Source organism: Bombina bombina, chromosome 12 (assembly GCF_027579735.1).
Source record: "Bombina bombina isolate aBomBom1 chromosome 12, aBomBom1.pri, whole genome shotgun sequence".
In the NCBI taxonomy this organism is placed as follows: domain Eukaryota; kingdom Metazoa; phylum Chordata; class Amphibia; order Anura; family Bombinatoridae; genus Bombina; species Bombina bombina.
The window spans coordinates 38177819-38193611 of record NC_069510.1 but is presented as its reverse complement, the minus strand read 5'-3'; the positions used below and the strand labels follow the sequence as shown (position 1 = coordinate 38193611).

At 38.9% G+C, this 15793-nt stretch overlaps 1 protein-coding gene across 2 annotated transcripts in view; it reads left to right on the top strand.

The window, feature by feature from the left end:
- Positions 1 to 12401, top strand: part of RABL6 (RAB, member RAS oncogene family like 6) — a 169799-nt gene extending 157398 nt beyond the window's left edge. For both annotated transcript variants that reach the window (XM_053695822.1, XM_053695821.1), the window contains exons 15-16: positions 1903 to 1958; positions 9434 to 12401. In XM_053695822.1, the coding sequence (XP_053551797.1) occupies positions 1903 to 1958; positions 9434 to 9628 (251 nt within the window). In that variant the 3' untranslated portion in view covers positions 9629 to 12401. The remainder of the gene's footprint in view (positions 1 to 1902; positions 1959 to 9433) is intronic.
- Positions 12402 to 15793: the final 3392 nt, after the last annotated feature.

Below are 15793 nucleotides of genomic sequence, written 5' to 3'. Positions count from 1 at the left end.
CTCTGCCGCCGTGGAAGCTTCCATTGAGGCAGGACCTTCTCATTCAGGGACTGGAGATTGAACGCTTGATTTTATCTAAGCGGGGGTTCTCTGATTCGGTCATTGATACTTTGATTCAGGCACGTAAGCCTGTCACTAGAAAGATCTACCATAAGATATGGCGTAAATATCTTTATTGGTGCGAATCCAAGGGCTATTCATGGAATAGAGTTAGGATTCCCAGGATTTTATCTTTTCTCCAAGAGGGATTGGAGAAAGGGTTATCAGCAAGTTCCTTAAAGGGACAAATCTTTGCTTTGTCGATTTTACTACACAAACGTTTGGCAGATGTTCCAGACGTTCAATCTTTTTGTCAGGCTCTGACCAGAATCAAGCCTTTGTTTAGACCAATTGCTCCACCCTGGAGTTTGAATTTAGTTCTTAATGTTCTTCAAGGGGTTCCATTTGAACCCATGCATTCTATAGATATTAAGTTGTTATCTTGGAAGGTTTTATTTTTGGTTGCTATTTCTTCTGCTCGTAGAGTTTCTGAGCTTTCAGCGTTACAATGTGACTCGCCTTATCTTATTTTCCATTCTGATATGGTGGTTTTACGTACCAAACCTGGTTTCCTTCCTAAGGTTGTTTCTAATAAGAATATTAATCGGGAAATTGTTGTTCCTTCATTATGTCCTAATCCTTCTTCTAAGAAGGAGCATCTATTGCATAACTTGGACGTGGTCCGTGCTCTGAAGTTTTACTTGCAGGCGACTAAAGAATTTCGTCAATCATCTTCATTATTTGTTGTTTTTTCTGGAAAGTGTAGGGGCCAGAAAGCTATGGCTACCTCTCTTTTTTTTTTGGCTGAAGAGTATCATCCGTCTGGCATATGAGACTGCTGGACAGCAGCCTCCTGAAAGAATTACGGCTCATTCTACTAGGTCTGTGGCTTCCTCATGGGCATTTAAAAACGATGCTTCTGTTGAACAGATTTGCAAGGCTGCAACTTGGTCGTCTCTTCACACTTTTTCCAAATTTTACAAATTTGATACTTTTGCTTCATCTGAGGCTGGTTTTGGGAGAAAGGTTCTTCAAGCAGTGGTTCCTTCCGTTTAGGTTCCTGTCTTGTCCCTCCCTTTCATCCTTGTCCTATAGCTTTGGTATTGTATCCTATAAGTAAGGATGAAATCCGTGGACTCGTCATATCTTGTAAAAGAAAAGGAAATTTATGCTTACCTGATAAATTTATTTCTTTTACGATATGACGAGTCCACGGCCCACCCTGTTATTTTCTAAGACAGGTATTTACTTGTTTTTTGTTACACTTCAGTCACCTCTGCACCTTTGGCTTTTCCTTTCTCTTCCTAACTTCGGTCGAATGAGTGGAGGGGGAGGGAAGGGAGGAGCTATATATACAGCTCTGCTGTGGTGCTCTTTGCCACTTCCTGCTGACCAGGAGGCGTAATCCCATAAGTAAGGATGAAATCCGTGGACTCGTCATATCGTAAAATAAATAAATTTATCAGGTAAGCATACATTTCCTTTTCCCCCCATAAATGTAAACATTTTTATGCCGTTCTATTACTAAGCAGAACACTGTTGCTGATATATACTATAGAGATAAAGACTTTAAATGGACATAAAAAAAAATGGTTTACTGCTGAGCAGCAATGCACTGAACACATCTGGTGAGCGATTGACAAGAGGCAGCCACCAATCAACAGCTAGCTCCCAGTAGTTCATTGCTGCTCCTTAGCATACCTAGGCATGCTTTACAACAAAGGACACCAAGAGAACAAAGTAGATATAAAGTAAACGCTCTGTGGGAATCAAGTCAGTTTAATGTTGTCTTCCATGTCCTCTTGTGTTGAATGTGCAGTCCTGTTTTACTTGATAACTAGTGTCTGTTTCTTTGTTTTCCAGATAAGGAAAGCAAAGGTTCTAAGGAGAAGAAGAAGAAAAAGAAAAAGACAAAGGAGGTGATGGAAATCTAACATAAATCATTCTCAAGTACCCAATAGAGGTTTTGGGTTGTAATAACAGGTCATGACCTCTAGATGGCAGCCTATGGAGTGTGGTATAATCGTAAAGATATTTTGCAAGTACTGCAATAAGATCACTATTTTAATACTAAATTCTTTATACCAAGGGGGAGGGGGAGCTGCTTTCCTTCTTTATTGCAGTAAATGTTAGCAATTTGTAATTAAATATTGGCTTTAGTAAAGGGTCATAGTAAGTATTATAACTAACTTTGAACATTGATCCGTTTGTGTGCTATGACTGTTTAGTTGCCCTCCTAAATTTAAATAAAGGGTTATTGTTTTTAGATAAATTCTACCATCCTAAAAATAGCTGATTTTCAAAGTGTAATTTTACGATTAAATAATGTGATGTAAAAACTGATTACACTGAAACTTATTAAGCAGAATCAGCTAATGCACATTAGTTGGATGTATCTCAGCCAATGTCCAGCAGGAAATATCTATCAGCCAATGAGGATTAGCAGGAAATATCTATCAGCCAATAAGCATTAGTAGATACTACTGAGTCCTTTATTTGCAGAGATCAGTATTTAGAAGTATAAGCAATCCAATGATATTAACTCAAATATGGGGTGAATGCTTCCCAGGGGAGTAACCCCAAATGCCTGAAAATTCACCATTAAATAGGGAGCAGCAAACCCAAAGATTAGCCCATGTGAACAACGTTTTGCCCCTTTATCAAGCTAATATAAAAAGTATCACAAACCTTTTAAACCTTAACCATTACAATTTGGAGTAATCTCCATATAAGGTAATTGTTAAAAACATACCGAGGAGGTAAATTTCAAACAAAAAATAGCATATTAAAACTCAAAAAGAAAACTATCAAAAACACATACAAGTTTTTTTTCTTTCAGTATCAGTATGTAAACGTTTAATATATAATATATATGCAGACTGGTGATGTAATATAGTTCCTCCCTTACCTTGGATGGGAATTGGTGAAAATGTTAATGGTTAAAAGGACACTGAACCCACATTTTTTCTTTCATGATTCAGATAGAGCATGAAATTTTAAACAACTTTTTAATTTACTCCTATTATCAATTTTTCTTTGTTGTCTTGCTATCTTTATTTCTCTAGTAAGGTGTATCCAGTCCACGGATCATCCATTACTTATGGGATATTCTCACTCCCAACAGGAAGTTGCAAGAGGACCCACAGCAAAGCTGTTATATAGCTCCTCCCGTCACTATCATATCCAGTCATTCTCTTGCAACTCTCAACGCGCATGGAGGTAGTAAGAGGAAAGTGGTGAAAAATAGTTAGTTTATTAACTTCAATCAAAAGTTTGTTATTTTAAATAGTACCGGAGTTGTGCTATTTGTTCTCAGGCAAAGATAGAAGAAGAATTTGCCTGAGTTTTCTATGATCTTAGCAGGATGTAACTAAGATCCATTGCTGTTCTCATACATGTCTGAAGAGTGAGGTAACTTCAGGGGGAGAATGGCGTGCAGTTATGATGTTTTTCTAGGATTGGAAATGCTAGAAAATGCTGCTGATTCCTGATAAATGTAAGTTAAGCCTGAATACAGTGATTTAATAACGACTAGTATCATGCTTATTCCCAGGGGTAATACCCTTATAGATATGCTATATAAAACGTTTGCTGGCATGTTTAATTGTTTTTTATATATGCTTGGTGATAAAACTTATTGGGGCCTAATTTTTTCCACATGGCTGGCTGTATTTTTTGTCTAGAAACAGTTTCCTGAGGCTTTCCACTGCTGTAATATGAGTGGGAGGGGCCTATTTTAGCGCTTTTTTGCGCAGTTATAATTACAGACTGAGACATCCAGTTTTCCTCAAGAGTCCCCTGCATGCTACAGGACATCTCTAAAGAGCCTAAAAACGTTTATTGGGGAAGGTAGGAGCCACAGTAAAGCTGTGGCATTTTGCTGGGACTGTTAAAAAACGTCTATGTCGTTTTTTTGATCCGTTTTTTGAACTAAGGGGTTAATCATCCATTTGCAAGTGGGTGCAATGCTCTGTTAGCCTATTACATACACTGTAAACATTTCGTTTGTGTAACTGCCTTTTTTCACTGTTTTTCAAATTTTGACTAAATTTGTTTCTCTTAAAGGCACAGTACTGTTTTTTATATTTGCTTGTTAACTTGAATTAAAGTGTTTTCCAAGCTTGCTAGTCTCATTGCTAGTCTGTATAAACATGTCTGACATAGAGGAAACTCTTTGTTCATTATGTTTAAAGGCCATGGTGGAACCCCCTCTCAGAATGTGTACCGATTGTACTGACTTCACTCTAAGTAAAAAAGATCATATTATGTCTTTAAAAAATTTATCACCAGAGGAATCTAGCGAGGAGGAAGTTATGCCGACTAACTCTCCCCACGTGTCAGATTCTTTGACTCCCGCTCAAGGGACTCACGCTGAAATGGCGCCAAGTACATCAAGGGCACCCATAGCGTTTACTTTACAAGACATGGCGGCAGTCATGGATAATACACTGTCAGCGGTATTAGCCAGACTACCTGAATTTAGAGGTAAGCGAGATAGCTCTGGGGTTAGACGAAATGCAGAGCATACTAACGCTTTAAGAACCATGTCTGATACTGCCTCACAATATGCTGAAGCTGAAGAAGGGGAACTTCAGTCTGTGGATGATGCTTCTGATTCAGGGAGGATTCCTGATTCTGAGATTTCTACATTTAAGTTTAAGCTTGAACACCTCCGCGTGCTACTTAAAGAGGTTTTAGCTGCTCTGAATGACTGTGACACAATTGCAGTGCCAGAGAAATTGTGTAGACTGGATAAATACTATGCAGTGCCGGTGTGTACTGATGTTTTTCCAATACCTAAAAGGTTTACAGAAATTATTTCTAAGGAATGGGATAGGCCAGGTGTGCCGTTCTCTCCACCACCTATTTTTAGAAAAATGTTTCCTATAGACGCCACCACACGGGACCTATGGCAGACCCTAAGGTGGAGGGAGCAGTTTCTACTTTAGCAAAGCGTACCACTATCCCTGTTGAGGACAGTTGTGCTTTTTTAGATCCAATGGATAAAAAATTGGAAGGTTACCTTAAGAAAATATTTTGTCAACAAGGTTTTATCCTTCAGCCCCTTGCATGCATTGCCCCTGTCACTGCTGCTGCGGCGTTTTATTTTGAGTCTCTGGAAGAGACCTTACAGGTAGCGACTCCATTGGATGACATACTTGACAAGCTTAGGGCACTTAAGCTAGCCAATTCTTTTGTTTCTGATGCCGTTGTTCATTTAACTAAACTAACGGCTAAGAATTCTGGTTTTGCTATACAAGCGCGCAGAGCGCTATGGCTCAAATCATGGTCAGTTGACGTGACTTCAAAGTCTAAGCTACTTAACATTCCCTTCAAGGGGCAGACCTTATTCGGGCCTGGTTTGAAGGATATTATTGCTGATATCACTGGAGGTAAAGGTCACGCCCTTCCTCAGGACAGGTCCAAATCCAGGGCCAAACAGTCTAATTTTCGTGCCTTTCGAAACTCTAAGGCAAGTGCGGCATCAACCTCCTCTAATGCAAGACAAGAGGGAACTGTTGCTCAGTCTAAGGCGGTCTGGAGGCCAAGCCAAACCTGGAACAAAGGTAAGCAGGCTAAAAAACATGCTGCTGCCTCTAAGACAGCATGAAGGAACTGCCCCCTATCCGGTAACGGATCTAGTGGGGGGCAGACTTTCACTCTTCGCCCAGGCGTGGGCAAGAGATGTTCAGGATCCCTGGGCGTTGGAAATTATATCCCAGGGGTATCTTCTGGACTTCAAAGCTTCTCCCCCCATAGGGAGATTTCTCCTTTCACAGTTATCTGCAAACCAGATAGAGAGGCATTCTTACACTGTGTACGAGACCTCCTAGTTATGGGAGTGATCCATCCAGTTCCAAAAGAGGAACAAGGACAGGGTTTTTACTCAAATCTGTTTGTGGTTCCCAAGAAAGAGGGAACATTCAGACCAATTTTGGATCTAAAGATCTTAAACAAATTCCTAAGAGTTCCATCATTCAAGATGGAAACTATTCGTACCATCCTACCCATGATCCAGGAGGGTCAATATATGACTACAGTGGATCTAAAGGATGCTTACCTTCACATTCCGATACACAAAGATCATCATCGGTTTCTCAGGTTTGCCTTTCTAGACAGATATTACCAGTTTGTAGCTCTTCCCTTTGGATTAGCTACAGCCCCAAGAATCTTCATGAAGGTTCTAGGGTCCCTTCTGGCGGTCCTCAGGGCGCGGGTCATAGCAGTAGCCCCTTATTTAGACGACATCCTGATACAGGCGTCAAACTTTCAAATTGCCAAGTCTCATACGGACGTAGTTCTGGCATTTCTGAGATCGCATGGGTGGAAGGTGAACGAGGAAAAGAGTTCTCTATCCCCACTCACAAGAGTTTCCTTTCTAGGGACTCTGATAGATTCTGTAGAGATGAAAATTTACCTGACGGAGTCCAGGTTATCAAAGCTTCTAAATTCCTGCCGGATTCTTCATTCCATTCTGCGACCTTCGGTGGCTCAGTGTATGGAAGTAATCGGCTTAATGGTAGCGGCAATGGACATAGTGCCGTTTGCACGCTTACATCTTAGACCGCTGCAACTTTGCATGCTCAGTCAGTGGGATGGGGATTACACAGATTTGTCCCCTCAACTGAATCTGGACCAAGAGACCAGGGATTCTCTGCTCTGGTGGCTATCTCGGGTCCATCTGTCCAAGGGTATGACCTTTGGCAGGCCAGAATGGACAATTGTAACAACGGATGCCAGCCTTCTAGGTTGGGGTGCAGTCTGGAACTCCCTGAAGGCTCAGGGATCGTGGACTCAGGAGGAGTCTCTCCTTCCAATAAATATTCTGGAACTAAGAGCGATATTCAATGCTCTTCAGGCTTGGCCTCAGTTAGTGTCTCTGAGGTACATCAGATTTCAGTCGGACAACATCACGACTGTGGCTTACATCAACCATCAAGGGGGAACAAGAAGTTCACAAGCGATGTTAGAAGTCTCAAAGATAATTCGTTGGACATAGATTCACTCCTGCCACCTATCAGCTATCCATATCCCAGGTGTGGAGAACTGGGAGGCGGATTTTCTAAGTCGACAGACTTTTCATCCGGGGGAGTGGGAACTCCATCCGGAGGTGTTTGCACAAGTGATTCATCGCTGGGGCAAACCAGAACTGGATCTCATGGCGTCTCGACAGAGCGCCAAGCTTCCTTGTTACGGATCCAGGTCCAGGGACCCCAGGGCGACTCTGATAGATGCTCTGGCAGCGCCCTGGTCTTTCAACCTGGCTTATGTGTTTCCACCGTTTCCTCTGCTCCCTCGACTGATTGCCAAGATCAAGCAGGAGAGAGCATCTGTGATTTTAATAGCGCCTGCGTGGCCACGCAGGACCTGGTATGCAGATCTAGTGGACATGTCATCCTTTCCACCATGGACTCTGCCTCTGAGACAGGACCTTCTACTTCAGGGTCCTTTCCACCATCCAAATCTAATTTCTCTGAGACTGACTGCATGGAGATTGAACGCTTGATTTTATCAAAGCGTGGCTTCTCCGAGTCGGTCATTGATACCTTAATACAGGCACGAAAGCCTGTCACCAGGAAAATTTACCATAAAATATGGCGTAAATATCTTTATTGGTGTGAATCCAATGGTTACTCGTGGAGTAAAGTCAGGATTCCTAGGATATTATCTTTTCTCCAAGAAGGCTTGGAAAAAGGTTTGTCAGCTAGTTCCTTAAAGGGACAGATTTCTGCTCTGTCTATTCTTTTACACAAGCGTCTGGCAGATGTTCCAGACAGACATTCAGGCATTTGGTCAGGCTTTGGTCCGAATCAAGCCTGTGTTCAAACCTGTTGCTCCACCATGGAGCTTTAACTAGGTTCTTAAGGTTCTTCAAGGAGTTCCGTTTGAACCTCTTCATTCCATAGATATAAAACTTTTATCCTGGAAAGTTCTTTTTTTGGTAGCTATTTCCTCGGCTCGTAGAGTCTCCGAGTTATCTGCCTTACAATGTGATTCTCCTTATCTGATTTTTCATTCCGATAAGGTAGTCCTGCGTACCAAACCTGGGTTTTTACCTAAGGTGGTATCTAAGAAGAATATCAATCAAGAGATTGTTGTTCCATCCTTGTGTCCTAATCCTTCTTCAAAGAAGGAACGTCTATTACACAATTTGGACGTGGTTCGTGCTTTAAAGTTTTACTTACAAGCTACTAAGGATTTTCGACAAACATCTGCTTTGTTTGTTGTTTACTCTGGTCAGAGGAGAGGTCAAAAAGCTTCGGCAACCTCTCTTTCTTTTTGGCTAAGAAGCATAATACGCTTAGCCTATGAGACTGCTGGACAGCAGCCCCCTGAAAGAATTACAGCTCATTCTACTAGAGCTGTGGCTTCCACTTGGGCCTTTAAAAATGAGGCTTCTGTTGAACAGATTTGCAAGGCGGCGACTTGGTCTTCGCTTCACACCTTTTCAAAATTTTACAAATTTGATACTTTTGCTTCTTCGGAGGCTATTTTTGGGAGAAAGGTTTTACAGGCAGTGGTACCTTCCGTTTAAGTGCCTGCCTTGTCCCTCCCTTCATCCGTGTACTTTAGCTTTGGTATTGGTATCCCATAAGTAATGGATGATCCGTGGACTGGATACACCTTACTAGAGAAAACACAATTTATGCTTACCTGATAAATTTTTTTCTCTAGTGGTGTATCCAGTCCACGGCCCGCCCTGTCATTTTAAGGCAGGTTATTTTTAAATTTAAACTACAGTCACCACTGCGCCCTATGGTTTCTCCTTTCTCTGCTTGTTTTCGGTTGAATGACTGGATATGGTAGTGAGGGGAGGAGCTATATAACAGCTTTGCTGTGGGTCCTCTTGCAACTTCCTGTTGGGAGTGAGAATATCCCATAAGTAATGGATGATCCGTGGACTGGATACACCACTAGAGAAATAAATTTATCAGGTAAGCATAAATTGTGTTTTTAAAAGCAGGAATGTAAATCTTAGCAGCCAGCCCATTTTAGGTTCAGCACCATGGATAGTACTTGCTTATTGGAGGCTTTCATTTACCCACCAATAACCCAAGTTCTCAACCAAAAATGGGCTGGCTCCTATGAATTACATTCCTGCTTTTTAAATAAAGATAGCAAGAGAACAAAGAAAAATTGATATTATGAGTAAATTAGAAAGTTGCTTAAAATTGCTGCTCTAACTGAATCATGAAAGAATAAATTTGGGTTTAGTGTCCCTTTAAGGTTTATTTGGTTTGATATTCATTTTTGATAAGTAGATAATATCTTTCAACCAATGACCATTTGCAGGAAGTACAATATTAATACTGTTGTATTTTTAGAGTAAAATCTTCCTTTAATTACTTTATATGATCTTGCTGTATATCTCACAAACTCTCTCTCTCAACAGGCAACAGAAGAGGATAAATCTACCAAGAAAAAGAGTAAAACTAAAAAGAGCAAAGAAAAGGAAGAGGGAAAAGAAGAGAAGAAAAAGAAATCCAAAAAGACCAAGGAGAAGAATGACTTTGATGAACTGGAGGCATTCCTTGGGGGCGGGGCACCAAGCCGGCCACGTTCAGGGGAAGAGTATGAGGAGCTTTAAATTTGAGGCAAATCATTTCTCAAACTACATTCTCCCACCTGTTAGCTGCTTTGCTCATCGGCTTAGCAGACTGTACTAAGCCTGGAGAAAGACCATATTAAAACAAATTCCTTCCACTGCAATCTTTAAATGCCTGACGTGCATTATAGGAGCAGCAGGGGCCATGCGGAAATGATGGGATTTACCCCTTGACTGCCAAGAGGATAAAACGGTTCTTTCTCATTAAAAAAAAAAAAGAATTCCCTACTCCGCCATATGCAACACAACATTCTGCTTAATTTATTACAGAGGATCTATACATACATCTGTATTATGTGCCTGGTTTTGGTGTCTTTCATTCGCGACGTTGTAAATCTGTTTGTTCCCGTACCCTGTTCTTTCTTTTTGTTTTTTATCCACCTATTACAAGCAGAAATATCTGTCTCTTTGCGTTCTCTAATTTATAGAAAGGTTGGGTCATGTCAGTCATTCATTTCAAGTGCATTTATATTAATCTTGAGTTTCCATTCTTTAAAGGAACATTTAAACCCAAAAAATGTCTTTCATGATTCAGATAGATAATACAATTTTTAAACAACATTCCAATTTACTTCTATTATCTAATTTGCTTCATTCTTTAGCTATCCTTTGTTGAAGAAATAGCAATGCACATGGGTGAGCCAATCACATTAGGCTTCTATGTGCAGCCACCAATTAGCAGCTACTAAGCCTATCTAGATATGCTTCTCAATAAAGGATATCAAGAGAATGAAGCTAATTAGCTAAAATAAGTCAATTGGAAAGTTGTTTAATATTTTATTCTCTATCTGAATCATGAAAGAAAAATTTTGAGTTTCATGTCCCTTTAAGTAAACCAATAGTTGGAAATGTAAAGACATGAATCATCTTAATTTATTTTGCAGGGAGATAACAAACTTCTCATTTTAAAACGATTATAACATTTCTAACCTACTATTTCATATCTGCATCATTTACTGCTATACTTTATATATTTTTCACCATTAGGAAAAAGATGGCGGTATGGTGAAAACAAGTAGCCGCCGTGAGTCTAAGGTACTTGCGCATTGCTTGTTTTTTTTTTTACAGGCCGGCTGCTTCAAAAACTGGTGTGAACCAATTAAAGCTACTGGAACAGCAGAGGTGGTGTCACTACAGATTTATTTTTTTTGTGTATATTTCTTGTAGTTTTTAGAAAGAGTTCTGTGTCCGGTTTTGACCCACCTGAATGTTTTGTTACCCCCTGTGTGTTTGAAGTGATAAGCTATTTTTAGAGACCTGGTTAAATAATTGGTTGATGTTTTGTGGCAAACGTTGTTTACCTATTGCTCTTTGTTATATATATTTGTTGCTCAAAGCCCATTCCAGATGCTTTTTTCAAAAACAAAAATATAAGCCGCACTGTTTTTCATACTGGCAGCTCATTCCACGCCCTTCTGCTACTTGGTGCTATTTGATCGTTCCCAAGACAGCTTGTGCACCCTTCTTCTGAATGTGTACAAGTTCTAATCTAGTCAAAGTCATAGCCTTGACTTTGTCACTATTAGTGTCCTCACCTGACTGCAATGTGGTTAACTAAGGCCTTTTTTATAACTTTGCAGACATATTGTCTCTATTAGGATTAAGAAGTACGGACTGACTACCATTATGATCATATTAATCTGTTTATCAAAAGGAAATCACTTTCCTAGTGAGCATAGCAATAGTTTGCAAAACATAAGAACTATGCGTTTCTGAGATGGTTCTGCTCCTTAAAGCAAGTTCCATGCCGGCGAAATATATATCAGTTGTTTTGTTACCATTGTTGGCGTGCGTTAAACATTATGTCTCTGTAACATATCCTAGTGAGAAGTCATATACAGATCTAACTTATTTTGTTTCAAGTAACAACCCGCCTCAATCTTGTCACAGCAGCTACACATAGAATTTGGGTTTCATGTCCCTTTAATTTGTTTCTTTCATGATTCAGATAGAGAATACAATTTTAAATAACATTCCAATGTACTTCTATCGTCTTGCTTCATTCTTCAGATATCTTTTTTTGAAGAACTAGCAATGCGCATGGGTGAGCCAATCACACGAGGCATCTATGTGCAGCCACCAATCAGCATCTACTGAGCCTATTTAAATATGCTTTTCAACAAAGAATGTCAAGAGAATGCATCAAATTAGATAATATTAGTAAACTGGAAAGTTGCTTAGAATTACATTCTCTTTCTAAATCATGAAACAAAAAAATTTGGGTCTCATGTCCCTTTAAGTTCTCACAATGATGACATCTGTCCTTTTAATGTAAACTTTACCTGGCATTAAAAAATAAAATAGACAATCTGGACTCTTCCAGAAATGTTAAAATTAATTCTTTCAAATTTAGAAAATCTACCTGCCAACCTATAAAAGCTATAAATGGTTGGGATAGGATTTAGCAGAAGAAAAACCCACCAACCAATCGAATTTAAAACCTTACTTAGAGCAACGATGACGTATAATGATTACAGGATCCAGGAATTGTTTTTAGATTGGTACCTTGGTTTCTCTGTGCATCATACACTGATGAAGATCTCGGGTGGCCTTTTTTTTGCTGCCGGTTCAATATCACATGAAGTGCAATTGGGACGTTAGATTTTTGTCATGCACACAGGGATTCATTTGGATTGGACTGATGTAGCATGTACTATGAACACTATGGAGTCTGCTATTTTGTTTGATGAGTACACTCAGCTGTATGTCATTGGAAACATGGCAAAATAATAAATATCTAAGACATTTTGCGTAATATCGTCCGTGTCTGATTTTTGTTTTTGCTTCTATGTGTAGCTGATAATTTAGATTTAATTAGCTTGAAATGTTTTTTTGTTTTCAGAATTGATCCATGTTAGTTTCTGACATCAACTGTTTAATTGATGTCTTTTTTTATATTATTTTAACCCAGGCAATTTATAATGGTTAAAACAGATAGACGATCCCTTTATTACCCATTCCCCAGTTTTGCATAACCAACACCGTTATATTAATTCACTTTTTACCTCTGTGATTACCTTGTATCTTGTAAGCCTCTGCAGACTGCCCCCTTATTTCAGTTGTTTTGCCAGACTTGCATTTTAGCTAATCAGTGCCCTCTCATAAGTAAGTCCACGGGCATGAGCACAATTTTATCTATATAACACATAAACTAACGCCCTCTAGCTGTGAAAAAGGTCAAATGCATTCAGATAATGCATCAGGACTTAAAAATTAGCATATGAGCCTACCTAGGTTTAGCTTTCAACTAAGAATAAAAAAAGAGCAAAGCAAATTTGAGTATAAAAGTTCATTGGAAAGTTGTTTAAAATTGCATGCCCTATCTGAATCATAAAAGTTTAATTTGGACTAGACTGTCGCTTTAAAGGTGCATAAAACTAAAACTGAAATCCCCATAAAATGTTTAATTATGTGTATTAAAGAGTATATTGTAATGTACTTTCATTTTTTTATTTGTCCCCTTAATTTAATTTGGAAAATTGTGGTTTACCAAATTACTATAAGAGGCTCAAATTCATAGTACAGAGTTCAGTAGCCTGACTCTGAAATATTCTATACAGGGATTGTTTGAACAGTGAAGACAAAATTAGATGAACATATTCTTTCAAGGGGTGTGTCTCTGGAGTGCAAAACTATTACATTTTTGTAACAAATTACAATTTTAATTATTTTAAAACATTTATTTGTATGCATGTCTTTTGCATCCGGTGCTTAATTGCAAGTACCAAAAAAAGAAACAATTTTTTTTGTGTCTCTTTAAATCCCAAAGCTAGAAATTTGACTCTCCACTTCTCCATACTAAACACTGTATATATCAGTATGGAATATTCAATTATCTGAACTTACCAGTATTCCATGTTTTGCAAAAAGTGTATACTGTGGAGATGTAGGAGATTGAAAATCCAATATATTAGATCTGTACAATAAATAACTCATTGTTGCATTATATTGCCTCACATTCACAACATCTATTATTGACAAATCTGTATATTCACACAGACAGGATATAATAGTAATTTACAGAGAAAACCAAGTGCCTCCTCACTCACATAGAAAGATGGGCAGATTGTGTTGGTTTTTATTTTTGTGATGGTGGGTGATACACAGTGGTGTGCCTCAGCAGTAAGTGTGTGGGCCTGTTTAACATATTAATCAGTAATATTTGTAGCAAGCTTCAATGGAAGGTGTTTTTTTTGTTTGCACATGGTTCAATAATTTATAACAGAGTTGTTGTGCCAGGAGGGGTAGATCAAATAAGTAATAATAAAACAAAATATGTAGGGTTCTACAAAAATGTAAAGTGAGTTGTATTTAGGATGCAAAAAAATGATAGACTCAATTTTATTTTACGGAAAGAGAAACTAAGTCATTATTTTTTTAGACAATTTTAAATTTGGTAAACAATTCAGAAGATTTGCAGCAAATACCAGTAGGATGCTTGATTGAAAAGCAAGATCACAGGCATGGCCTCATATTGAATATAGTGTACGGTTCTGGAGACTATATTTCTAGAAGAACTATTCATAGCAGGAGTGACTTATAAGGTTCATGGTCTGAAGGGGTCATGATTCATGTAGAAGGGTAATAGGTTCAGGAGAAATTTTCGAAAACAAATCTGTACATGAAAGGGTAGTAGATTCAAGAAATAGACTGTTGCAAGCGAGTGATGTGAAGTATTTGCGTCTCTTTGCAAACATCGGAAATAGTGCACATATAAATTGAAAGTAAATGTGAACGCTTGAACGTAATCGCAACTTACGCTCTATATAACTGTTACGCATGACTTAAAAGTTGCACAAAACACATCAAAAATATATTACACAGTACAGGTACACTCATATTAACACAGTCTCATAAAAATTAATTACAATAAATTGCATAATGTTATAAGGGCTTAAAAATATAAGGTTTCAGGTGTTAGAAAAAAAGGCTGCAAAAGGTTTTAACAAAGAAATACATACATATACATGTCTAACTATGTATGTGTGTGTTTACATATAAATATATATATGTGTTTATATTTTATATATGTATATATCTATTTTCAGACAGATATACGTATATGCACACATAAATATATATAGGCAAAACGTTTTTTTTGAAGGGCACTCACAGGTCATTAACTTATAATCCAAATAATAGTTTTTATTTGTAATATATCAAACTCTTAATGTGATAGTCGACGTTTCGGCCCCTGCTTGGGCCTTCTTCCAGACAAATGTGTTATGCGGTCATAACCGCTGCAACAATTCAAACCGACAGCACAGCTGTGCTCTCAGAAGGAAAGCCCGGTCAGCCAGATACTGGAGTGCTGGGCTACCAGCTAATTACTATATATATATATACAGGTGAAACTTGAAAAATTAGAATATCGTGCAAAAGTTAATTTATTTCACTAATGCAACTTAAAAGGTGAAACTAATATATGAGGTAGACTCATTACATGCAAAGCAAGATAGTTCAAGCCGTGATTTGTCATAATTGTGATGATTATGGCTTACTGCTCATGAAAACCCCAAATCCACAATCTCAGAAAATTAGAATATTACATGCAGTCAATAAAACAAGGATTGTACAGTCTCTGAAAAGTATAAGCATTCATACTGTATGTACTCAGTACTTGGTTTGGGCCCCTTTTGCAGCAATTACTGCCTCAGTGTGGCGTGGCATGGAAGCTATCAGCCTGTGGCACTGCTGCGGTGTTATGGAAGACCAGGATGCTTCAATAGCGGCCTTCAGCTCTTCTGCGTTGTTCGGTCTCATGTCTCTCATCTTTCTCTTGGCAATGCCCCATAGATTCTCTATGGGGTTCAGGTCAGGCGAGTTTGCTGGCCAATCAAGCACAGTAATCCCACGGTCATTGAACCAGGTTTTGGTGCTTTTGGCAGTGTGGGCAGGTGCCAAGTCCTGCTGGAAAATGAAGTCAGCATCCCCATAGAGCTTGTCTGCGGAAGGAAGCATGAAGTGCTCCAAAATCTCCTGGTAGACATTTGCGTTGACCCTGGACTTAATGAAGCACAGTGGACCAACACCAGCAGATGACATGGCTCCCCAAATCAACACAGACTGTGGAAACTTCACACTGGACTTCAAGCAGCTTGCAGTGTGTGCCTCTCCATTCTTCCTCCATACTCTGGGTCCTTGGTT